At 40.9% G+C, this 24,877-nt stretch overlaps 2 protein-coding genes across 4 annotated transcripts in view; one reads left to right on the top strand and one right to left on the bottom strand.

Moving 5' to 3' along the window:
* Positions 1 to 487: 487 nt before the first annotated feature.
* On the top strand, positions 488 to 4,954 carry FAAP20 (FA core complex associated protein 20). Its single transcript, XM_059487714.1, has 5 exons — positions 488 to 554; positions 797 to 1,211; positions 2,235 to 2,382; positions 3,031 to 3,656; positions 4,209 to 4,954. The coding sequence occupies exons 1-5, from the start codon at positions 488 to 490 to the stop codon at positions 4,279 to 4,281; spliced, it is 1,329 nt and encodes a 442-aa protein (XP_059343697.1). The 3' UTR covers positions 4,282 to 4,954.
* PRKCZ (protein kinase C zeta) overlaps positions 4,495 to 24,877 on the bottom strand; it is a 41,738-nt gene continuing 21,355 nt past the window's right edge. For all 3 annotated transcript variants that reach the window (XM_059487360.1, XM_059487362.1, XM_059487361.1), the window contains 13 exons: positions 24,007 to 24,138; positions 22,687 to 22,768; positions 22,340 to 22,392; positions 20,189 to 20,377; positions 17,726 to 17,823; positions 14,626 to 14,712; positions 14,026 to 14,161; positions 13,450 to 13,537; positions 12,306 to 12,425; positions 11,612 to 11,691; positions 10,984 to 11,073; positions 7,945 to 8,060; positions 4,495 to 7,006 (listed from right to left, as the gene is read on the bottom strand). In XM_059487360.1, the coding sequence (XP_059343343.1) occupies positions 6,919 to 7,006; positions 7,945 to 8,060; positions 10,984 to 11,073; positions 11,612 to 11,691; positions 12,306 to 12,425; positions 13,450 to 13,537; positions 14,026 to 14,161; positions 14,626 to 14,712; positions 17,726 to 17,823; positions 20,189 to 20,377; positions 22,340 to 22,392; positions 22,687 to 22,768; positions 24,007 to 24,138 (1,359 nt within the window). In that variant the 3' untranslated portion in view covers positions 4,495 to 6,918. The remainder of the gene's footprint in view (positions 7,007 to 7,944; positions 8,061 to 10,983; positions 11,074 to 11,611; positions 11,692 to 12,305; positions 12,426 to 13,449; positions 13,538 to 14,025; positions 14,162 to 14,625; positions 14,713 to 17,725; positions 17,824 to 20,188; positions 20,378 to 22,339; positions 22,393 to 22,686; positions 22,769 to 24,006; positions 24,139 to 24,877) is intronic.

The following is a 24,877-nucleotide window of genomic DNA, read 5'->3' as shown; positions in this document are numbered from 1 at the left end:
AGTGAAATATCAATCTCTGAACTCTGATACCCATTTTCAAGGTTCAGATACACTCAAAGCACATATTAAGTCCACTGTTACTTAAAACATTTTTGCTGGGCTGTGTGACCAGCACAATAATTCATAGGTGTAACCTCTAACAATCAGTCAATACTGATGCCTCCTTTCTACTCTGAAAAATCCAAGGATGGTGCAGTCCACAAACATCCAGGAACATATAAATGCAGTTACAGAAGACTGTGGACTTGGACTCATGTTTTACCAATAATAAATTGGTTTTATGCAGAGTCCTGTGTGCTGGTGCACCAGTTACCAAACTCGATTTATTTCCTTGCACATTTTTTGCATCAATTGTTAGGAGTTTAAACAGCAGAGTTACTTTGTGATCCTTTCATGTACTGTTGGAGGATGAATTTTCTGTCACCATTCCTCTGGGGTCTGTTTTTGAGACGGCTGCAGGCTGGGGAGTGTTTAAACCCTCTCTAGCATGGCAACGCTCCAGCCAAAAACGTCAAATCGCATCACTTCAGATTCTTCTCTAACAGCGAAATTAGGTCAGAGGGGCGCTCCCAATCCGTTTTATTTTTGGAAGAACAGCCTTTGGGTTTGGCCCCCCTCAGCACCTCCAGACCCAGGGCGGGACCGGCCGGGCCTCACCCGCCGCCATCTTGTCCCCCTCAGCCACGGGGACCACCCAGCACAGCCCCTAACCCTGCCCTTCCCAACACACCAAAACCCTAAAAAACATAAAGTTTGAGGGTAAAAGCAACATTTAAAAGGGCTGTTTTCGAGACAGACCAGCCTCCGGGGGCTGAGGGGTGCAGGGGCTGCGGAACGCCGGGCTCCCCTCAGGGCGCCCTCAGAGCCGCTCGCGCTCTCCCGCCACCCTCGCGCCGTGAGGGCGGCTCTGAGGGCGGCTCTGAGGGCGGCTCTGAGGGCGGCTCTGAGGGCGGCTCTGAGGGCGGAGAGTCACAGCCCCGGCAGCGCACTCGGGGCAGGAGGAGGAGGAGGAAGCGAAGGAGGAGGAGGAAGCCCGGGTTGCCCTCTGTCCCCACCCTCCCGCGGCCGCCAGCGCCGTCTCCCGGCGAGGCGCGGGGATCCTCGGCCATGTGTGAGGAAGGAGCCGCCAAGCTGCGCCTGAAGCCCCGGACGGCGCCGCCCGCCCGCGGCCGGGAGCGCAGCCCCGACCCCGAGCCCCCGCCGCGGCCCCAGTGAGTCGGGACCGGGGGGATCCGATCGATCCTGAGGGACCGGATCGGCTCCGGGGGGATCGGATCGGCTCCGGGGGCCAGGGTGCACCGCCCCGGCGGCTTGCGGTCAGATCTGTGTCTGTTAAAGGTTATTTCATCAAACACCGCCCTTAGCGCCTTTAAAAAATAGGGACAAAGCTGCAGGATAGAGCGCAGCGTGCCCCACGCCTTCCGCACGTTCCTCGGCACAGAACAGCCCTGGCGGGAACAGGGCCTGAGAAAAGTTAATGTATCAAAACTCTTTCTTCTAGAATACGGCTCACAGGAGCGCAGAAATATTTTCTGTTTTTCTCCGCCCCGGAGTTCGGGAGGACGGAAGGCAGAGTGACTCGGTTTGTGTTCCAGCCCGTGTCCCTTCCACCATGGGCTGGGAGAGGTTGATCACTTTGCTCCTTGTATTGTTTCCAATTTCTTCCCTGTACAGCTTCATTCTTGGCCAGCGACCCAAGAAAACACATCAGGAAGAATGCTGGAAATACCATTGTGACATAAACAATCCATCCTTCCCTTGGAATTGTCTTTGTACAGCATTACCTTTTAGTGGTTTTAGTTCCTAGGATCAATTAAATCAAGTTGTTTGGGAAGATAATAATTTCAAATGGCAGTGTGGGAATGTCCAGACATACATGGGAACTGATGCAATTTCCACCCTCAGTGCAAACACTTCCATAATTTCTGTGCTCACCAGGTGTTAAGTTTGGTATTTGAGAAGATAAAACAGTGGCTGCACTTAACTGCTTCACTTGGAAGTGAGGATAGTGATAGATGCCTACTGCTCATTTGTTACAAGCTGAAAGGAAAGCATTTAGACATTAATTTTTTGCTAGCTGCCCAAATTACATAAGTCATATAAAGCAGCAAAAAATAGTTTGCAGGCTCAATAATGTCTTTGTGTTCCAGTGAAAAGAGGCAAACTGGTATCAGTGTTAAGAGGATTTTCTTTGTTCTCTCCCACCTTCAAACTATTGGACTGTGTCTTTACAGGGCATCGACTGACAGATGTTCCTGGTTTGAAAAGGAAGAATTAAATGAGTGTGAAAAAACCTGGCTTCTGCTACTGAAAGACATCAGTCAAGATTCAGAGTGCACAAACTGGGACACAGTGCCCAGCTTTCCAGAGTTCCTGGAAAAGGTAGCGTGCTGTATCCTTGTTTTTGTACTTTGTTCCTGCTTTCAATAGCGACAGCCTGCTTAATGGGAAACAACATGAAATAGCTTTTAGAGATGTGGGGTTTCAGCTCTTTAATCTCTGTGTGCAGTGCTGTGGCTGGGCATGGTGTGGCAGGGAATGTAAGGACAGCTACAAGAGGCTTTTTTTTGCAGTACAGCAAATTCTTTCCAACATTTTGCTGGGAAGAGGGAGCCTGTGTAAGGATGCTGATTGCTATAAACACCAGCATTTCCCTGAGGAATGAAACTGGAAAAGGCAAGCTGTAATGGAGGGGTTATTTACACAGAACCCTAATGCCCTGTGGCATTAGGTAAGATCCCAGCATTAAAATCAGTCTTTATAAAGTACTTTTTCCTCCCCTGAACAGCAGCAGGTTGTTGTTTTCATCCGTAGTCTCTCTGGAACATGAGTACCCATTGTATCCATTTAGAAATGCTGAGGGAAGACCCATATCCCATCAGCTCCTGGAGGAGGGACATAAATAAAATGTTCTTTTCTTTCCTGTAGTTCAGCTTTCTCAGTATTTGCAATGTGTTCCCAAAGCCTGGGTTTAGGTATTGATTGAGCTCCATGCGCTTAAGACATTCTCTGTGTGTGTGTGTGTTGTAGAAACGACAGGAAAAGAGTCCAGAGCACCAGGAAGTCTTTACAGTTGGAACTAAAGAATTTCAGTGGGTGTCATTCCCACCTTTTCACCAAGAAAAATGTCTGAACCCCACGGATGTGAGCTCCCAGCAGCCAGCACAGAGCCAGAGCAATGAATTACATAAAGGCCAGGGCCAAGCAGATAAACTGAAGAGTTTATCATCCACAGCTGAGAAAACCTGCAGGGGAACCAGCAGAGATGAAGCCAGACCTGCACCTGGAGCAGACACAGAAGGTGTTCCAGGGCTGGATGTCAGTCCCAAGCCGTGTCAAGTCCCTGGGCACAGCAGCTCAGCACAGCCCTCAGCGCTGGCACAAAGCCCTGCAGAAGCTCTGGGCCCTCAGCAGCAGCACACAGGGACTGCACAGAGCAGCAGGGCAGACAGGAGAGAACAGGGTGAGGAAAAACCTCAAATCCAAACACACCAGGGGGAGCTTCCAGCAGGGGAGGACACAGGGGTGCCTGTGGAGAAGCCTCAGACTGGGAGTGCTCCTGGGGCTGAGAGCCACGAGGAGAAAATGGAAAACCAGAGTGAAGCATCTTCAGCTCTTGACAGTTGTCCCATGTGTCTGATGCAGTTCAGTGGAAGGTAAGTTTGTGGTTTGGTTTTTTTTCATCACTTTTCCATAAATGAACCTCAGCAGGTTCTGGATGCATCCTCTATATACACAATAACAAAAGCAGACAAAACCTCTACTGTGAGGTTCTTTTTAGCTGTCAGAATTACACACTTTAATCCTATTTACAAGTTGAGTATCTGCTCTACAATAAGAAGTGGTAACACAATTTCATAGTACCCTGCCTGTCAGAGTTGCTGAAAATGTGCTTTTCCACAGGTCCTCTGACCCTGCAAACTCTGTTGGGGGCCATTTTCCCTGTTGTTGGGAGGCTGAACAGGGAGACAAGGAGTGGCTACATTAATATTTAGACAGTTTTGGTCCTTTTGTCAAGAGACTTAGAAAAGCTTAAAATGCACCAGGTCTGTGCTACTCAGCTCCAGTTTGAGCAGCAGTAAGAGCAAGGGTGGGAGGTTTTGGTAGAGGATTTGGGCACAGGACTGAGTGCCCCACTAAGGCACCAAACACTTGTGGGAGGGAGTGAAGCACAGGCAGCAGGAGGATGTGACTGTTTGTGTTTGCAGACTCTCCCAGCTGGACATGGATGGGCACCTTGCCAGGTGCTTGTCTGAGAGTGCAGATGATGTCCTGTGGTGACTGCAGAGTGGGGAGCACAGCAACCAGGCAAGGATGAAACTCTCTCAAAGGAACAGGAAAATGTGTCAGGAAGCACATCCTTGTCTCTGACAAAGCAGTAACTCAACAGAAGGATAAGTGCCTCCTGCCTGTTTGGTTTGGTTTTATTTTATTTATCTGTTTCAGAGGTTGGACACAGCCCATTGCACTGATAAATAATAACAGTCTGTGAACTTTTTCATTAAAGTCTTTAATAGATGTGCAAGAATATAAATGATCTCAGCTGTTATGGATTAGTATACCATCTTCTGCACAATTAAAACTGGTCAGCAAAGATCCCAACTAATTAATTATACAAAACTACAAGAACATATTTACTGTTTTACAATCATTAAATTAGCTAGAATTTTCATTTACTATTTCAAATAAGACAACTATATATCATTACCAGATCCATTTGTAATATATTAGGATTTTTTTTTCCAAACCACACATTTAATTACATCCTTCATTTTCTTTTATTTATAAAACAAGTACTTTATATAAAAAATTTCCCCTTCATCATGAACAGAACATTATTCAAACACTTGCACATGAGCAACCAAACTTGTACCCAGCAAACTATTTGGCAACACAGCAACATTGTAAATGCCTGTAAATTCTTAAATAAAAATCAAATAGTCTTTACAATGTTTGATTAGCAAAATGTGTCTTTCTATTCTTCCTTCTGAAACCTGGAAAAAAAGGTTAAAAAAAACCCCAACCCACATTTCTAATATTTCCAGTTTCAAGTTCCATGCCCTGGCATGTCGAAGGACAGCTTAACCTGTCACAGTTCCTTTCATGAGCTGCCTGCAGTCACTCTGATCACTCCTGATTAGCTTTAGTACCAGGGGAGTTCAAAACACTGAACAGGAAATTATTCAGGGGAAATAAAATAAGAGGGAAAAGGAGCAATTAAAAAAATGTCAGATCACATTTAAAAGGTAATGTTGCCTTTAGTAGATAATAAAGTATCTAAAGTCCAGGCATTTGAGGCAAGTACTTTTTACTAGTTAAATTATTTAGTGTTGATTAAAACACATTTTGCTGAATATGAAAAGCTACAGTCCAACAGAGAAACCCACAACTGAAACCTGAATGGGATTCATAGAACTAAACAACCACAGGTCTGCATAAGTGTGGCTAAGGAGGGGATACAAAACCTAGATTGTTAATCAATGATTAATTGACTATTTCAAACAATGTTTTGGCAGTCTGGTCCTAGCACCTCATGACTTGGATGTGAATCCCAAAGATGTCATGTTCAGCACCTAATGCAATGCTGTACCCTGAGAAAACCATAGGTTAATGTAAAGAAAGTGAAAGTGTCACAATTTCTCCTGTGTTTTACACCCAAGCAGGTGAGAGGCCAGCACAGGGTTTTTGTTTTCCCTCCCCCAGCAGAGCTGAGCCCTCCCCTGGCACCCCCAGCTCCCACCAGAAGGGATTCCACAGTTGTCTTTTGCTTCTTCCAATTTCTTAGGTATTTGTTTTTCTGCCATGAAAAGAATTGTACTGCTTTGATGCAAATCATTTCGCTGAAAGATCCCATTCTCTGCTGCAGAATGATTAATTAGTTATTAATGCACACTGAGCAACTGTAAGCAGACAGTTTATCATAAGCAGGAGGTGTGCTTTATCAGGAAAGTGGATTTTATCTTGTGGTTATTCTAGATTTACTACTTTAAGGCTATGCTTTACTATGCTTTTGCTCTACATCTGAATATTTGTATTGTTGATAAAAATACTTTTCAAAAATCTAATATACAACACAATATCATTGTAGGTGTAGGCACTGCTTAAGTATGTTTAGAAATCCTTTGTGTGCAAATTTAGTTTTCCTCAATCTCTACATTTTGGTAAATTTGGAGTTTAAGACAACAGATTCTGTAATTGATACCGTAAATTCTAATTTGGAATTAATCTCACTGAGTCACTCTGCATTCCAAATTCTGTAAAAATGCAACTAAACATCAGGCTGCAGCTGTGAACTGTATGTTTCAGATGGAACTTTACTGAATATTAACAAGCAGAACTTACCAGGTGTAAGAACGTCCCAAATATGCAATAATCCTTCAATGCAGTTTATCCATTTAGGCACTTAAATCTGTACCCAAATTTATGTTTTGATTGCTAATAAAACACAACTCCTTTTAAATATATCTGAGATGTTTAGACAGGTACCACTTGTGAAAAAAGGCATCAAAAATAAGCTTCAACACCACTGTAATATATTTTATTCTTCAGGATGTTACACTGTAATACTCTTCAACTGGGAGCTCATTGCATCAAATGTTTGTAGAAAGTGTGTGGATCTCAGAGTTTCTCATGATCTCTTTTTGCAGGGATGCAATGAACGTTTCAATCCTTCATGAAACAGGCACAAAATGCAAATTCCTTCATTAATGAAGCCAGTTGTGTCAGCGCCCAGAACTTAAGAATCACTAAGTGGCAGAGGACACCCACCAAAATCATAATTCTCTTCTTTGATTTTCAGCAGCAAATTTGTTTTTAGATCATTGGTCTCCATCCAAAGTGACCAGTCCCAGCCTCGCATGCATATACTGTTAAGGATAAATTAATGTCATTCCCACTGTCCCCAACGAGGTCATTCCTTCATACTGTTTCTTCTGTTGACAGCAACAATGGATTAATGTATTCAAATCCTTCAAATTCGGACTGATCTATTCGCTTTATTATATCTCTGAAAAACAAACGAGAGCAGTGGTTAGTTCATCAGAACTGGGCAGTCTTCCATCATATAATGCAAGATACAAACAATTTCCAATTTCCTGTAACATGACCAAGTTCTAATGGCAAGTGTGGGAAATAGTAAAGGGAAGATTTTAGAAGGAAGATAGTAAAAGGTTTTAAGTTTAATAATGGTGTATTGTATTAGAAGGAAGACAAGCAAACATTGTGTGGAGCAGGTGTATGTGTACTTTAAGTAATTGGCTAAAACAACTGTCTGTAAGCTTTAGCAATATGCTACTGGCTAAAAAGTGTTTAAGATGCTCTGTAACAAAGCCTCAAGCTGTACCAAGGGAAATATGGGTTGAATATTAGGAAGAAGTTTTTTGCAGAAAGGGGATAAAATTCTGGAATGGCTGCCCAGGGAGGTGGTGGTGCCACCATCCCTGGGTGTGTTTAACAAAGCCTGGATGTGGCACTGGGTGCCAGGGTTGAGTTGAGGGGTTGGGTCAATGATCTTTAGGGTCTCTTCCAACCTGGGCATTTTGGGGGAATTCTGTGAATTTGGGGGAATTTGGAGAATTCCCAGGAACCGGGGAGGTGCTGCAGTCCCCATCCCTGGGTGTGTTTAACAAAGCCTGGGTGTGGCACTGGGTGCCAGGGCTGAGCTGAGGGGTTGGGGCTGGGTTGGATTCCATGATCTTTAAGGTCTCTTCCAACCTCGTCATTCTGTGAACCTGTGAAAGAAACCTTTGTCTGCTGCTGGCTGTACCTGAGCTTTTGCCATTTACCACACAATGAGGCCAATGCTGCAATAAGAGCTCAAGGAAGGCACCCCAGCAGTCCCATCCCCTTTGTGAAAGAAAAACCCAACCACACCAACACACACAGCCTCTTAATGATCTCCAGCTAATCTGTGACTGATTGCAGCTGTGCAGCTGCCTCACATACTCATCATCTGGGGTGAGCTGCACGGGCTCGCTGGTGAACTGCGTGTCGAAGTTGTCCAAGCCGTAATCGTCCGTGATCTGCGGCTGGAACGGGGGCGTCGTCTGCTTCTTCTCCAGCTACCAAAACGTGGGGAAAAGGACAAAATTAAAGAGTGCAAGAGTTACAGCATCCCTCAGGAAACTCAAATCCAACTGCTGTAAATGCTATTGGAAAGGAACATCAAAATACCAAGTAGTGTGCCCTGAAAGCAATGCAGTTACTGCTCTGCATTTTGAAATAAAAAGCCACAAATAATTGAGCCTTTTAGGTTTTCTCTAAATTGGTAGATTAGATTCAGGATTGATCAATTCCCACAGTGCTGCAATACAGCAGTTAGCACAATATATTTACTTTTGCTCCTGAGAAATTGACCTACTTTTCTTCCTCATTTGTGTGCAATCTGTCACACAGTCCAATCCATAGTAGCACAGACACCAACATTCTAATTCTGACATTTATATTCAGGTAAAAGCTGTCAGGGCTACAGATCTCCATAATGTAACTCAGGACAGGTAACTGGTGAGAGAGTAGCAGTGACCACTGACCAAAATGATCACATGTATTACCAACATCAGATAAAAACCTGATTTTAAGGCCAGGATCTCTCATGATGCTTGGTACAGAGCAAACAAAACAGGGAATAAATCCCAGAAAAATCTTGGATTTCAGGTTTCAGACAAGAGCACAGGAAGTACAGATGGAGGTAGGAGGAAGTTGTGTAACTGTCACAGGGTGGTGCATTAATACATCAACATCCCATCGATGATCAGGTCTGGGAAAGCACCATGAAATCAAACTCACGAGGAAGGAACAATCAGCTCCTCCCAAACAAGAATGGCAACGTGGAGGAATCAGCAAAATGAATATTTAGAAACTGAAGCAGGGTGGCAGGACTGTCCTGTGAGCTGTTAGCACACATTCACATTCCACAAGGGGTTAAACATCAAACTTCCTCCTTTGTTATACTCAGTACAGCATAAAAGCCCTCTTAAATCGGCCACAGAGAGAACCTGCAGCCCTAAACTTGAGAAAATGAATGAAAAAACAGCTCTAGAAAATCCCTGACTGCAAGCAGGAGCTGTGGCTTTGCAGCTCTTACTCCAGCATATAATGGTTAAACACCATGAAACAGGCACTGAGATAAGAATGGACTGAATATCCCAAAACAACCCAAGACAGAACTGCCCTGGGTGCTGCTGAGCCACCCCACAGCAGAGTGAGCTGTGCCACACTTGGGATGACTAACACCAGGAAAATGTTCTGGGCTCTGTGCTCTTTCCCTGTATTTATTTTTCCATTTAGCCCAAGCTCCACACAGAACAAGTTTTAAAGTCGGTGTTAGACTCCTTTCCTTCTGGTACAACTTGAAAAGATTTGGAAAAGCTTTTAAGTCCAAATATTTTCTTTGAAATGCAGGTGGTGAGTAGGAGATTCTAATAACTAAAAAAGCTTTCCAAGTATTTTCTCATTTTATCCCGAGTACATTTGCCAAAACTTATTAGAAATTTAACTTCAAATTTCTCTGACGTTGATCCTCCTGAGCAGTACTGTCCTGATCATACCACAAAACAGATCACCTAAATCTTCCCTTTTTAAAAAAATAGGGATTTAATGTTAAAGCTTTCAGCCATAAAATAGGTTAGAAAATGTAAAAATTCAATCAGCATAAGAAGTACCTATTTTGATGAAGAGTTTTTTCTACAAATAAACAAAATACAGCTCCACACCCCCAGGTGAGCTGCACTGGGGCACCATAAGATAGGAAAAAAACCAAAAAAAAATCCCACCAAAACCCAACTACAAACCAAAAGAAACCCCACTAAGGCTGAAGAGAGAACTCCAAGCAAGGAATGTCTGACAAAATTAAGGACAGCCCTCATTACTGGGATGATTTTATAAACATCAGGTGTTTTAAAGCACCAGTTCCTTCTGCACTGTGCTCTCTGAAGAATGTTAAATGTTACAATGAAATTCAGAGCAGCAGCTTCAAAGGAAAATGAGACTGTGCAGCTTTCTCTCATCTGAACTCTTTCATGTTAGTGCTGCCTCTTCCTACACTTTCTGCAGCCTTCCCAGACTGTGGAAATCCCACAGACACATTTTCAATTGTTAACTACCTATTAAAAATGGAATGCTGGCAGGGAGGTGCTCCAGACTCTACAGCTTTAATGCTCAAATGTCAATAAATGTTATAATGGCATTTCTGGGATGGTTCTGTACTGGAGACAGAAGGTAACACAATTATCAAGCAGCAGAAGATTTAAAAACCCAATTTTGATACAATATTTCCTTGCAAATCCACTGAAATGCAAGTCATCTTCTTCACCATGAACCAAAAACCTCCCTCACCTCAGCAGTACCAAAGAAAATCTGCAAACTGCAATCACAGCCCCTTATAAACAACCCCACTGCCCTCCTGCCACATCCCCAACAAAAGGAACTGATCCAGCTCACTCCTGCTCAGGTCACTAAACCCTGACACCCACCTCAATAATCCTGCTTATTTTAGGAGTCACAGAATTGGTAAATTTAGCTGGGTTTTGATGTACTAGGACCACTACTTTAACATTTCTAGAATCAATTTTCCTTGCTTGCAACAGGGTTGTTCATATGCACACAACTAATAAATTATAGAATGGTTCCTTTTGAACACAGAAAAAAAGCAGGGATTTTTACCAGGTCCCAATCTATGCACATAATAAATAAATTAATGAATGGCTCCTTTGGAACACCCAGAACCACAAGCAGGGATTTTACCAGGTCCCAATCTATGCACACAATTAATAAATTAATGAATGGCTCCTTTGGAACACCCAGAACCACAAGCAGGGATTTTACCAGGTCCCAATCTATGCACACAATTAATAAATTAATGAATGGCTCCTTTGGAACACCCAGAACCACAAGCAGGGATTTTACCAGGTCCCAATCTATGCACACAATTAATAAATTAATGAATGGCTCCTTTGGAACACCCAGAACCACAAGCAGGGATTTTACCAGGTCCCAGTCTATGCTGCGGAAAAACGTGTGAGACTTGATATCAGCAAATCCAGTCTGGGGCTGGCAGCCAAGCCTTTCTTTGGGATCCTGTGGAAAACACAGACACTGCAATTACACACTGCAAGCCACTTCCAGCCCACGTTTGCCAAAAGCCCACAGAGATGACTCCAGCACTCCCATGACTGTGCAAACTCTGCTGGGATAAACACACCATGGCTAGCAATGAATGCTTCATTCTTTTTTTTTTTTTTTTAATAAAATTTGTTCAAAACTTAATTTTTAAATGATCTTTTACAACTTTTTAAAATAATTCGTGTCCTTCTTTTTTCCATTCATGATAATGGTTCTTCAGTTTCAATCAGCTTAATTAAATGAGTAACAAGTATTACAGAAAAGAGTTTATAGCAAAGCTACCGTTATTTTTTAAAAGCCTGCTCCAAGCTGAACATCAAGCCTATGCTGTGGAATTCCCTCAGTAATTTTGAGACTAAATGGGGTTTTTAACATAGAGGAGGTTTTATAGATTTTCTTAATAGTAAGCAGATTAACTTCTTAACTGTATCACTTTCAACAGGAAGCTCTGACTTTAGCTTTCAGATGCTAAAAATAAGAGAGTGTTATTTACCTTGTTTAAAAATCCTTTTAACACATGGGAAGCCTTGACAGAAAGAAACCTTGGAATCCGGATTGGCTTCTCCAGAATAACTGTGACAGGGTTAAAAACAGCAATGTTGGGTTTTGGTTTGTGACATTGACCATGAATTCAATACAAACATTTATTATTTTGGTGTGGTACCAGTCAGAAAATGGAAGATAGAGTAATTTTTAGAAATCATGCAAACAAAAAGAGCTATAGGAATTCAAGCATAAATGGTGACGAAGAAGTACCAATTTTGATGAAGAGTTTTTTCTACAAATAAACAAAATACAAATCCAACAGTTGTCTTTTTCCCTCTCTCTCAAAAAAACTCAAAGCAGAACAAAGGCATCATTCTATTGACATTGCAGGATTTCCTAAGGACATGTTACCTTCATTAACTTTTGCTATTATTTGTTGTGTGAATAAAAGTTTCACTCCTCAGTATAGGGCTAAGTGTGATTTTATCAATTTTAAGAAATTGATTTGATATCAGCCCTTCAAGAAGATTCTGTTACAGAAGTGCAGGAACTGCTTTAGAGAAGCTTTGCCCGTTATGGAGCTGGGAGCATTGTGGGGTAACAGTGGGAAAGGAAACCCCAGCTCTGCCACGCCAACTGCCCATATGGGATGCATCCACTCCAAACCCAGCCCAAAGGCACCCCAAAAGCCAAGGCTGTACCTTGGAAGAGGTAATCTTCAGTGTTCATGTCGGGATTGTCAGTGATGATGTCGAACGGGGACCTCCCCGCCATCATCTCGAACATCAGCACCCCCAGCGCCCACCAGTCCACGCTGAACCCTGCAGGGAGGGCACACAGACACTGCTCAGCCACAGCTCCTGGGATTCCAGCTTCTCTCTCACACAGAGCAAGATTGCTTTTAGCACTGTGTCCTGGTTTAGGGCAAATTCAGGGGAGAGCTCCAAAGGGGTTTATGTTGATGTTCACAGGGGTTCCAGGATGACGGGAGAGATGAGGATCTGACTCCATGTTTCAGAAGGCTGATTTATTATTTTATGATATATATATTCTATTAAAACTATACTAAAAGAATAGAAGAAAGGATTTCATCCAAAGGCTTGAAAAGAATAGAAAAGAATGTTAATAAAATCTTGTGACTGACCCGAGAGTCTGAGACAGCCAGACTGTGATTGGCCATTAATTAAAAACAACTACATAAAACCAATCAAAGATGCACCTGTTGCATTCCACAGCAGCAGATAATCATTGTTTACATTTTGTTTTCAGCTTCTCAGAAGAAAAAATCCTAACAAAAGGCTTTTTCATAAAATATATCTGTGGCAGGGGTTCCTCTAGAAAGCAGAATTGGCTCCTCCCTCAACCAGTTCAGGAAAATATTTCCTTGGAGAAAAGTGGAAAATTAATTTCTGGGCTAAACAGGCAAATGCCCATTAAACTTATTTCTGGGCTAAACACACAAATGGTGAAATGACCATAAAGCCACCCCAGGAGATCCTGAAACCCCTGACATGATTTACACATCACTGGGGGAGTCTGAGCTTTCTCAGCTGGGATGACAAATGTAGGGGAACATTCTGCAGGCAGCAAAGCTGCAGTTTCAATGCTTTCCTATAGTACCATTTATTAAATATTTTTCAGGCCATGTATGATTTAAAACAAGCTGAAATAAGTGATAGGAGAGAAAAAAATCCCTTTATTTCAGGAAAAAATTTAAACTGTTTAACAAGCACTCACGTTTTATTATATAATAACACAGAAATGTGCACATCAAAAAATTAAATGTATTTGAACCAAGCTACAGCTATATTTATTGTAACTAGAGGTTGTTTAGTTATGCCTTACCATATTCTTCTCCTCTGAGGATCTCTGGTGCAATGTAATTTGGTGTCCCACAGAAAGTGCTTGTAGTGTCACCTGGGCCCAAACCTTCCTACAGAAATGAAGGTTGAAAATGCAGAAATGAAATGCAGAAATTGTTTCATAAATTAAAACCTGACCTCCTTTTCTGGGTATTTCCTTTAATTAGACTTAAAAGTCCAAGTTACTCAGGGAGTTTAAAGAGTTTCCTTTCACAAAATAAATACTCATAATGCTCAAAATGGCCTAGGATTCCACAGGTTCTCTTCAGCAAAGTTGATTAAAACTGAGTTACATGTGTGTAATAATATTTTGCTTACAGATACATTAAAAAAAGATCAGTTAAACAATTTGGAAGTCCTTTTCAAGTAGAAATTGGGGGAAAAAAACTTCTATAACAATTCAGTTCCAAATGTAGTTCTATTCAACAGTTAAGTTTTTCCAGAATAAAATTTCAATGCCACAACCAAATTCTGGGCTCAGTAACACTGGTGTTAATATGAAAATGAATTTTCTTAGTGTTGTCTAAGAGTGACAGAAGAAAGGGCAGGAAAACCCTACCTTGCACATGCCATAATCTGTTAATTTGATATGACCCTCTGCATCTAAGAGAACATTGTCCAGTTTTAGATCTCTGTAGATGATGCCTCTTTCATGTAGGAAGTTTAGAGCAATACAAATTTCAGCAGCATAAAACCTGAAATTAAAAAGGAGAAAGTTCATATTAGCATTAAGATAGTAGAAAAGCTGATGCAATTTAAATATCTGTTCTTAAACCATCATTTTACAGCCAACTTTTATGTATGAATAGCACAAAAAACTTAAGGTACATTTACTGATAAGGACACTCACTTCTTATAAGACCATTTCCTATATAAAAATGAGATTTTTTTTTTCATTTTAGGAATTAAGGAAATATTTATTCTTTATTCCACAGATTTTTTTTTCTGAAAATTCCACATAGCAAGCCTAAATATGAAGCAATAAGGAGGAGTAAATTGGAATAACTGCTACTCCTGATGAACTGCTTGCTCTCTAAAAATATTCATGTTCTTTAAAAAATAAAATTTACAGTTTTTCTCAGGCAGGACACCCTAAATTAAGGATCCAAGTGCACAAAGCAGCAGAGCAGAAGCAAGCAGTGCCCTGTGCAGGAAATACCTTGCATGTTCCTCAGGGAGTTTCCTCTGCCTTTGCATGTGGAACATGAGGTCCCCCCCATTGACATACTCTATGACAAGGAACAACCTGAAATTACAGAACACAATTAATGCATTCCAAGGAAATTCTCCAGAAATGCTGCTTTTATTCTTCCCATCTGAGCCATTTCCACTTCCACTCCTGATTCAGACTCCTAGATTTCTTACAGGTACTCTTTAAGACTTATAAATCTATTTAAGAGGGGGGAAAAAGAGCACTTATTTGATGTATGTTTTGTAGGAACATTCCCTTTATTTAGGGAAAAGCTGCTTTTATTCTTCCCATCCAAGCTATTTCCACTTCCACTCCTGATTCAGATTCTAGATTTCTTAGAGATACTCTTTAAGACTATTTTCTAATAAAACCATTTAAGAGGGGAAAAAAAGAGCACTTATTTGATGTATGTTATGTAGGAACACTCCCTCTTATTTAAATGCTGCCACCTTTATCTGTATAAACTAATTAATTATAATTAATAATTGTATTAATATATAATTATATGGATTAAACAAGTGTGACACTGTACAGAACACAGGCACCAGATGGAAGCTCTGGAAAATCAATGTTTGATCCAGGCAGGGAAAGGGCAGCAGGGGACAGAGATCCAGGAGGAGCTGGGCAGAGAGGAGGATTCTGTTCCAGCCTGCAGGAAAGCTCTCACCCTTGGGAAAATATGATCCAGGCACTGCTGCCAAGGTCAGGAACTGCTGGGGCAGGTTGGGCTGGCCCAGAATTTCCTTGTACACCTCATTTTCCATGAGCTGAAAGCTCCTTTCCACACATGCTCACACTGGAAAACATTCCTTTTGGAGAACACATGCTCCAGTCTCTCAGATCACTCTAGCTGCTGATTTGATTGTTCTTTAGAAAAGGATTCTTCATTTGAAACACTCAAAAAGTGTTAAACCAGGAAAATCTACTGGACAAAATCCAGCTGGCAGGACTCTGAGTGGCCTCCCCACAAGAAGATAAATGCTAAACTGAAATTAAATAAGCAGCAAACAAAATACATAACAATGCCTGGAGTATTTTATTACAGCACTCCTGGTGTTCTTTGCTTCCAGCTTTCCTATGCTATTTAGAAGTCCCCAATGTTTTATCACCATTCAGAACTTGAAATTGCAATTTCCTTGCCAAGTCATATTCAAGAGTCTCAGTCGTGGCAGGCCTTGCTGGGATCAGAAGGATTTACTGAAACACCAGCAGGTTTGCAGGATGGAGGTTTCAGGCTGTTGGAAGACATTTATCTGGCAATTCTGGGCAAGTCCAGGGCATATTTTATTATAATAATAAATATATAATAAATAATATATTTTATTACAATAATGAAAGAAGCATCATCAGTATCTGAAACAATGCACAGCTGCACACAGCATCAATTAGCCTCACATTTGTGTTAAAAACTTATTTCAAACTGTATTCAAGAGCAAGAACATTTTTTGCAGCTTCCCCCCATCAGTACCCTTGTCACAACCTGTTCTATTACAACTCATTTTCTTTGGGCCACTTAACACAATCTGATGTTGATGAATTTATTCACTTGGAATCAGTTTTGTGCTTTTCCTGCTTGATGTAAATGAGGTCCTAATTATGATTTTCTAACATTTACAGCTATAATCAAATTGTGAATTCATGACATTATGGTTATATCCATGGCAAATGGCTGAAGTTACCAACAAAAAATTAGAGTTTCACTGCAAGAAGCAGCTGGGCTGGAAAAGCAGGGTTCATAAAGATCCAGCAGGAATACAGAAAGCTTTGATTATGTTCAGCTTGGGTTTTTTCCTATTTCTGCTCCTCAGCTCTGTCAGTGTAGCTGCCACAGAGGAATGCACAGGATCCTGCTGCTGACTCAGCCTTTTCCTGGGTTTCAGCCTGACCACTTGAATTTTCATATCAGGTGCACAATTCTACTTTGTGTTTGGTGAGAAAGTGTTTGGGAATGTTGCTTTAACTTAAGAGCCTCTCCCAACAGTTTCTCAGTTGTGTAAATGTTTATTTATTTTTTTCTGATGAGTTTGTTTTGGTCAAATCCTCACTCAGTGACCTCTGGAGATCATTCTTTATTTCTTTGTCCCTGCTACAAACACTCCTTGGTCCCTGTACCTTCAGAGCACTGATCAGCTCCTTCATCTCTGCTTTCCCTGCCACGAAGATTTCCTCTGTTCCAACCATTAGGGAGGTGAAATTTTGGGGACTGAAGAAAAGGTACAGTGCATGGCTTTGGATTTTAAAACTTGACAATACACATTGCAAAAAAAGCAGGTGATTATTCTTAAGGATAAATGGATAATCCATGAAAACTTTAAAACTTTGCACTCTACACTGCAAGTTGAATAAATGACAATTTTCTGATGATGAGGCATTATAAAAGTGTAACAGCAAACAGGTGCCTGTGAAAACAAAAAACATCCCAAACCACATCCCAATTCCCCAGGAACATACTCAGGCATGGACATGGAAGTTCTTGTTTCCTTCATACTCCAATTGCAAAATAAGCAGCAAATAATCCAGTTTGGATTGTGCACACAGGGACAATAAATTAGTATTTCTGAGTTAAGAGTTAAATAAGCACTTTCTCAAAATCACACACTGCTTTGATTTGTGCTAAAGGCTTTTAAGCCTCCTAGGTACCAGCAGCACTGTGCAGGTAGGGGTTTATATGATTATTAAATATTATTACTGGGCTGCCCAGCTCTCAGGCTCTTTAGGAACTGCTGAGAACTGACCTGGCCTGCCCAGCAGCAGCTGCTGTAACTGCTGCAAGCTCTGTGCTCCCCATGGCACAGGGCTGGGCTCAGGAAGGCAGCACAGCTCCTCCTCTTCCTCATTCCCCTCTCCCTTCAGCTCTGACCCACAACCCCACACTCCTCTGCACACCCCTGAGCCACCCCCTAGACCTGACTTTGCTGAATCCCTGACAGTGCTGATATTCCCTTCCAAAAATCCCTGGCTGTGTGCTGGCAGTGGTTACACTTGCTTTAGGGGAAGCAGTTTAGCACAGTGATCAAGATTCTCAAGAAAAAAAAAAGAAAAAAAGAGAATTTCAGATCTTTCTTACCGACTTGTTGTTTGAAAGCAGGAATGTAAACCAACTAGGAATGGGTTACTGGATGCCTGTTCAAACACATGTTTCTCTGTCTGTACCCAATCAATATCCTGAAACAGAGTAATTGAACAATCAGAACTGCCGGACAACCACTGGGGGTATTCCCAGAAAAACACCTGTGAACACCACAGAGCTGTCTTACACACACAGGTATTGTTACATTGTTCTTCAGAAAGGCAAGGATCCCTTAAAATCTGCAGGAAATTATAAAACATTGTCATTCAGTTATGAATTCAGAAGTTATTTAACCATTTATGGAAGGCCTGTACAAAATCTAAGCCATTGTTAATAAAGCACATCTGCAATATTTGATACAGTGCTCACACTGCTGCATGGAAATAAATTCAGTTGAGATAAATGATCCCAAAGCTGCTGAAGCAGCTCATGCCAGTAACACAAACAATGTGAATCTCCAGCTTTTAAAAGGTTCAAGTGAACTGAACTTCATCTCCTCATCTGAAATTCAAATTTACTTCAATGACACTACCAAAACCTGCCTAGTTGGTCCAGCCAAAATCATGAAAAGCATCACAGATATCTTTAATCCTTCAACAGGAAAAAGTCCTGAATACCCAGTGCAAAACCACACCATAAAACCAGTTTGCATGATACTGGCACAGTGCTGCAAAACTCAGAGCTGTGATAACAAAGCATTTAAGCTTTATTTCATAGAACCACACACAATTTAAACATCACAGCCAGCTGGGTTTGGCAGCAGATATTCACCCTTCATTCAATGCACTGATCACCCTGCAAACACTCAGGACTCTGCCAATACACCAGAATTGTAATTGTTCTAAAAATTCTCCATTTCCCACAGATACTCCCAGCTCCCCAGCCAATCTGGAGACAATAAATACAAAACTGAAATTAGACCTTCCTGTCAGGGATGGATGCTGACACTGAAGTCTCAGAGGAAACCAAGAACTGTCACCATCCAATTAAAGAAACCTGTCAGGCTTTGTGTGTGGACCCTTGTGAAGATACATCACCTTGGAGGGATAAACCTGAGTCCAGACCAAGCCAAAAATCCAATTTTGAATAAAGCACTAAATATGTCCACTTCTTCTTGGTTTAACTAAATGAGCTTCTCTTTAAGAGCCTTTAAATTAACTCTTCATTAGTGCACTTGGCATTAGGATTATACCAGTGCTTTATAACAAAACCAAGCTTAGCAAACCTGAACAGAAGCTCAGGTATTTGATTTCCCTCCATCTCACTTCTCTCCACCAGCAGCCATGCCCTGAAAGCACCAGCTAATTTAAACATGCTGATACTTGCTGTGTAATTGATTTTCTTTCTTTGTGGAACACTTCTAAGGTGAAATTTCCATTACTTGCAATATCTCATGCACTCACAGAATTCAGTGAATTTCCTATCAATTACCAGAATTTTATTATACCTATCTTAGAGAAAAGAAAAACCAATTAGCTCTATCTTCAATGTAATTATGAGAGCCACAATTCCAGAAAGTCTTTCCTCATCTACCCCTGCTTCTCAAACAGCTGCACAACTCTTTAAACAGGACTTGGCTTTGGCTCCCACCTTCTTGGAAAAACACATGTTAAAAAGGAAAACAGTAAATAAACCACACAACAGCCTCATCTTGGTTCATAAAAAGGAAACATCAAATAAATGAGAGAACTAAAGGATTTTAGGAGAAATAAGCCCAGCCTCTGGAATAATGACAGAGGTGACAGAGCAACTGATTGAAACTACCAACACAAAGAGCACTTAAAATAGTGGCTTGATGTTTTTGCACAAACATCTTACTTTCAAAAAAGTGTATTATGGGAAAAAGATGGAAAAAAACCCCAAAACCTTCCCCTTTTAATTTTCAATTTCCCCCCCAAACTCATGCATTTGAGATCTTGTATTAAAACGAAAGGATTTTGAAAATAATGGAGAAATGCAGCAGATTTCTGGGGCAGACAAAAACACAGGGACCTCAAATTGCAGCAGGATCATTTTTGAACTCATGGAAGAAATATTTCAGAATACTGAGTCACTTGCACATAGGCTGTGCCAGCATGAGTGCAAGAACAAAGTTTCAGCTCCTTTACTGACACACAGACAATGCTTTTCCTTGGAAAACACATTTGCTTTCTTTCAAAATTAAATGCACAAAATCCACCCCATTTATCTCATCACTTACAGATTAGCACATCCAGGTTGGAATGTTTAATACATGATTTCTACCAAGACTATTAGTAATTGTTAGTTGTTATTAAAATCAGGGACATTTCTGTCAGATTTGATCTTGGTGCTTCATACAGTGTTGATGACAAACGAACTCAAAAGTCAGAAAAACTTCTCTGTCTGAAACATGAGCTTCTTGCTCAGCTGAATGGTTTTTGTTAAAGCATGGTAAGTTTTTATAGTATGTAAAAGAATGCAATTAACACAGATTTTTACCTCATCATCATGGACCAGCTCTTTTTTCACTACTTTCATAGCATAGATCTGATCATTCTTTTTTAACCGAACCAGAAGAACTTTGGCATAACTTCCACGGCCAATAACTCGGATTAAATCAAAGTCCTGGAGCCCAAGCCCCTGAGAAATCTTAATTCCATCCATTCCATCAATGACTGGTTTGAGATCCTGTATAAAAAGAAACAGATGCTAGAAACTGAAGACATTTCCATAGCAAGTAACCATTAAAGCACAGAGATCTTTAAGCACTGGACAGAATTTGCTGACTTTGCTTGGTACTGGCACCCAGGGCTGGATGCTGATTGGAACACATTTGTTTAGAAATATTGGGTTTGCTCTTACTAAAAGTTACTGGTTTTCCAAGGCAGTTGTTCATGCAACTAATCATTTCCATATTCCCTGCTAGAAAGCAGAAGGCAGTGCCTTGAGAAATGAGGTTTATCCAAATTCCTGAACCCCAGATGTACATTGTATCCTCTGCACAAAATGAGGAGCATTGTTCATATTCTGACAGATACAGCACAAATTAATAAAGGCTATCTAAAAATAGGATTAATAAGGAAACACTCACTGGCTAATGAATATATCTGTCTGTGCTCAGCTCACTATAATTTTAATGAAAATTAAGATTTCTAACAGGTTCCTAGGAACACACAGAAGGAGATTCAATTTCTCAAGTTTCAGAATTCGCAGGAAATATTCCACTATGAAGAATGTTATTTTTAAATTCATTATTTTAATGAGAAATTTTATCATCTTGGCTATTTGCTGGAATGAGATGTGAAAACATGGGACTGAAGATGGAGCAGCTGAACTGGATGAATGCAGCAGGTACTTGGACTTTCAGGTTTTACCAATCTACCCAAGGCTTTGACACACTTCAGTGGCCTATTTTTATCTGACCTCACACACTGTACTTGCAGACAGATCAGCATTCTGCAGAACTGTGGAAAGTGTTTATATAAAGAATCTTGATCTAGGATTGACTGCTATTAGAAGAGATTGCTCTAAGCTTAAAGATTCTAGACAAAGCTCCCAGAACACCAACTCCTTTCTGTAGGATACCTTAAATCATTTCAGCTCAAAGCCAAGGTGGGACAATCACAGCAGTGCAATTCAGGACAGCTGAGCAAACAGCACCTCCCAAATTTCAACACAAACTTGAGCACTGACCCCAGACAAAGTGAGCAATTATAATTCTCTGATGTGCTTTTAATTTTTACCCTTCCATTTCTGAATTTGAGATAAAAATCTGCAGCTACATGACTGAAAATAAGGCAGTCAGTCAGGCAGGAGCAGGAGCTACTCGAGTGTGAAAGGAATGGGAGTGACAAGCATTGTAGTGGAGGCAAAGGAAAAAGATGCAGCCTTGCTCAGAGGGGAACAGCAGAACAACCACCAGTGCTGTGCAGAGTGCATCCTATTTATTTTAAACATGCCAGGAGCATTCTTAAAAGAAATGTCTTTAGGCCTTTTAGAAGTGAAGCATAATCAGATTTTTCAGACTGCTCTAAAGGAATAACATTGTTGATGTGCAGAGATTGAGTGAGATCCTCTACAAAAGACCTGAAAAAAGACTAAGTGTATGTTATTCTGCTTGTGTTTCCACAGGAGCTGTGTAGAAATGTTTGGGTATTATTTATATGAACTCTCTCAGAGAGCTGGGCAGTTAATGGGTCACCAGACTGAACCAAGTTCCACAGGAATACCCTGAGGGTGGCAAAGGGTGAGCATCCATTAGGGACAGCACACAAGGCAATGGCAAAGGCACCATTTGTTGTAAGGACCATAGAAGTCAAACCCTCTGCTAAATCAGTTATTCCAACAAATGGAAGTGAGAAAACAAAAATGCTAAAAGGGATCTTGGATCATGAGTGGAATGACAACAGCTTAACACACAAGAAATATGAAAAAAAATTCCAATAAAAATGCTTTAAAATTATCAATGTTCAGAAAAAAAAAACCCAGACTTTTGAAAAGAGCAGGAAGCCCAGAACAAATAATCAGCTATTTTATAAAACAGTGAATGATTAGGTTGGACCTGATGATCTCAAAGGTCTTTTCCAATCTAGTTCATTCTGTGATTTGGAGTACATAAATACAAATTGCAAAAATACTTTAAGAACATACCTCAGAGTCATCTTTAATGGTGTCATGTTTCCGGTTTGAAGGAATGTAGGGAACTGGAAAAATAATAAAAGTTATAAAAGTTATCAAAGCCTTGATTGAAGTAGTTTTAAAAATCAATAAGCTGAAAGATATTTAGTAGCTTAGGGCCAGGTGTTAACACTAAACTCTTTTAACATTAAAGCTATGGCCAGCTTTAAACATTGCTGGACCATATTGACCATATTTTGACCAAGTTGCTTTAAACATTACTGGACCATATTGACCAGTTGACCATATTTTTCCACTTTTGTAAACAGGAATAGGAAGAAATGAGGGCAAGAGGGGTTCAAAAGTCAGAAAGCACTCACTTCCATCAGTGTCCTCTGAAGGGAGATCAGCCTCATCGTTTTTGTCATCTAAGCGAGGTTCCTGGGAAGGCATGACCGAATCCTGCCAAACACAGGCACACAAACAAACCAACCCCTGGGCATGCAGCCCTGGCACTGCCCTGCCTGGGACCCCACGAGATCCTCCCCTCTCCCACCAGGAAAACTGATTTTGGAGACTACATGTCCAAATATTAACATTTTGTAATGCATGGTAAAACCAGCCCACCAAAACCTCAATGCTGCATCAGCCATTCTCTGAAGTTACAACAGGTGCTTGGCTGTATTCTAAAAATGAGAGTGGGGTGTTTTACAGCAAAGTTCAACATTTTATTCTACTTAAAGACCTCTGAGTGTTTCACATGGAACTACAACCAAGTAAACATTTCAGCATGATGCTACACACTCCATTTAGAGCACTGGCATATTCCTTTCCTGCTTAATAAAAACATGAATTGTTGCTCATTATGCATAAATTAGTGAAGACCACAATAACAATATTTTACATTGCATTTGGGTCCTGGGCTCATCCCCAAGACAAGCAGGACTATTCCAGGAAGTACAGCAGCATGAAAAAGTAATTGGCAAAGAATTGGTAATGAGAAGGCAAGTCACAGACAATACCAGCAAAGAAAATCACTGGATTAAGTTTTAAGTCACAAATAGGATACAATCACCAGTGAAATACTGGGGATGAATACAGGAAAGGGCTAAAATTGAGATACACAGATGTTTCAATGTTTTGATGTTTAAAGCCCAGGAAAGACACCAGCATTGGCAATGGACTGAGGGCCACAGAGAGAACAGTACTGGAGAAACTGAGGTGGCAGGAACAGGGAAGCAATAAGCCTTGCTGAAAAGAGAAGTGCAGAAATTATACATAGAAATTTATTAGTACATCCAAGTTGGAATGTTTAATACATGATTTCTACCAAGACTATTAGTTCTATAGTAGAACTATATCATATATATGAATTTAGAACTAAGGCACTATATGTATATCATATATAGTGCCTTAGTTCTTAAAATATTCCCACGGGCTAAGAAGAATAACTTCTGAGGTTGTCAGTGTCTGATGGAGAAGTCAAATTCAAGCTTGAGCACACTGAAGTCACATCATAAGCTTTCTTTCTCACTTTGCTCACAATCCAAAGGCTTGTCCTCCACAGAAACTGAAACCCAAATACTCCCAGGTGTTACAAACCCAGAGCCAGGCCCACATTTCATTACTCAGGACCCATCTACCAAGGGCAGCAGAGGCCAGAGAGGCAGCCCTGAGCCCTGGCCAGAGCACACACTCACCATATGCCTTTTGCAGGTCAGTGGGACAAGGATGTGACAGCGTTTATGGACCAGCAGCTTGCAGTTGATGCACTTGTAGCCTTGCCTTGCGATGCCCCATATCCTTTCACTGCACTGGCCACAGTAAGCTCTCTGCAGGGCACAAAGCTCAGCATCAGTTCAGGAGAATCCCTGCTGCAAAGAGCCCATCCCAGTCACCCACCAGATGTTCAGTAATAATTTTAGAATGTCCAGAATTATAATAATAGCTGAGGGTTACACTTCACACCCAGAATTCAGCTAAATGCAGCTCTTTTTAAATAAATACCTCAAGCATATGGAACACATTACAGTGTGACATGAGCAAATAATTTTTAGAGAATAAGTCTATTTAGAATCTCAGGTTTTGACAGAAATCACCCAAACAAAACTGCCTGAAGTTTGTACTACACAATTATGTATAAGGAGCACCTAAACTGACTGTGTTGGAGAACACTGGCACAAAATGTTAAGCAGGCAATGTATAAAAAGTGTTCTACATCTACACCTATACATTTTAACAGTGGTAGAAACTTTGCATAATTAAAACCCATTAATCATGTCTGATATCAAGCCTCTGTGTTTCACTGAGCATCAAAAACTTGTGGTGTTTTAACAAATGTAAGAAAAGATCATGTGAGTTAAATCAAAATGAGGGTAAATGAGGAAGCCAGACATCCTGGTGCTGACTTTAACAGGAGAGGTTTTTAAATCACTGTTCCAGTGTATGTTGCTATGGTCACTTTATCCACCCAAAGTGCCAAACAACAATCTGAGATCCTTGCACACCAAGGAGTCACCCAGACCCAGCATAAGTATAAAATTATTGTTGTATTTTGGGAGCTGTAGAAAA

The sequence above is a fragment of the Ammospiza nelsoni genome, chromosome 22 (genome assembly GCF_027579445.1).
Source record: "Ammospiza nelsoni isolate bAmmNel1 chromosome 22, bAmmNel1.pri, whole genome shotgun sequence".
Taxonomy (NCBI): domain Eukaryota; kingdom Metazoa; phylum Chordata; class Aves; order Passeriformes; family Passerellidae; genus Ammospiza; species Ammospiza nelsoni.
Note: the sequence above shows the minus strand (reverse complement) of the source record. Positions and strands in the feature narration are given on the sequence as shown.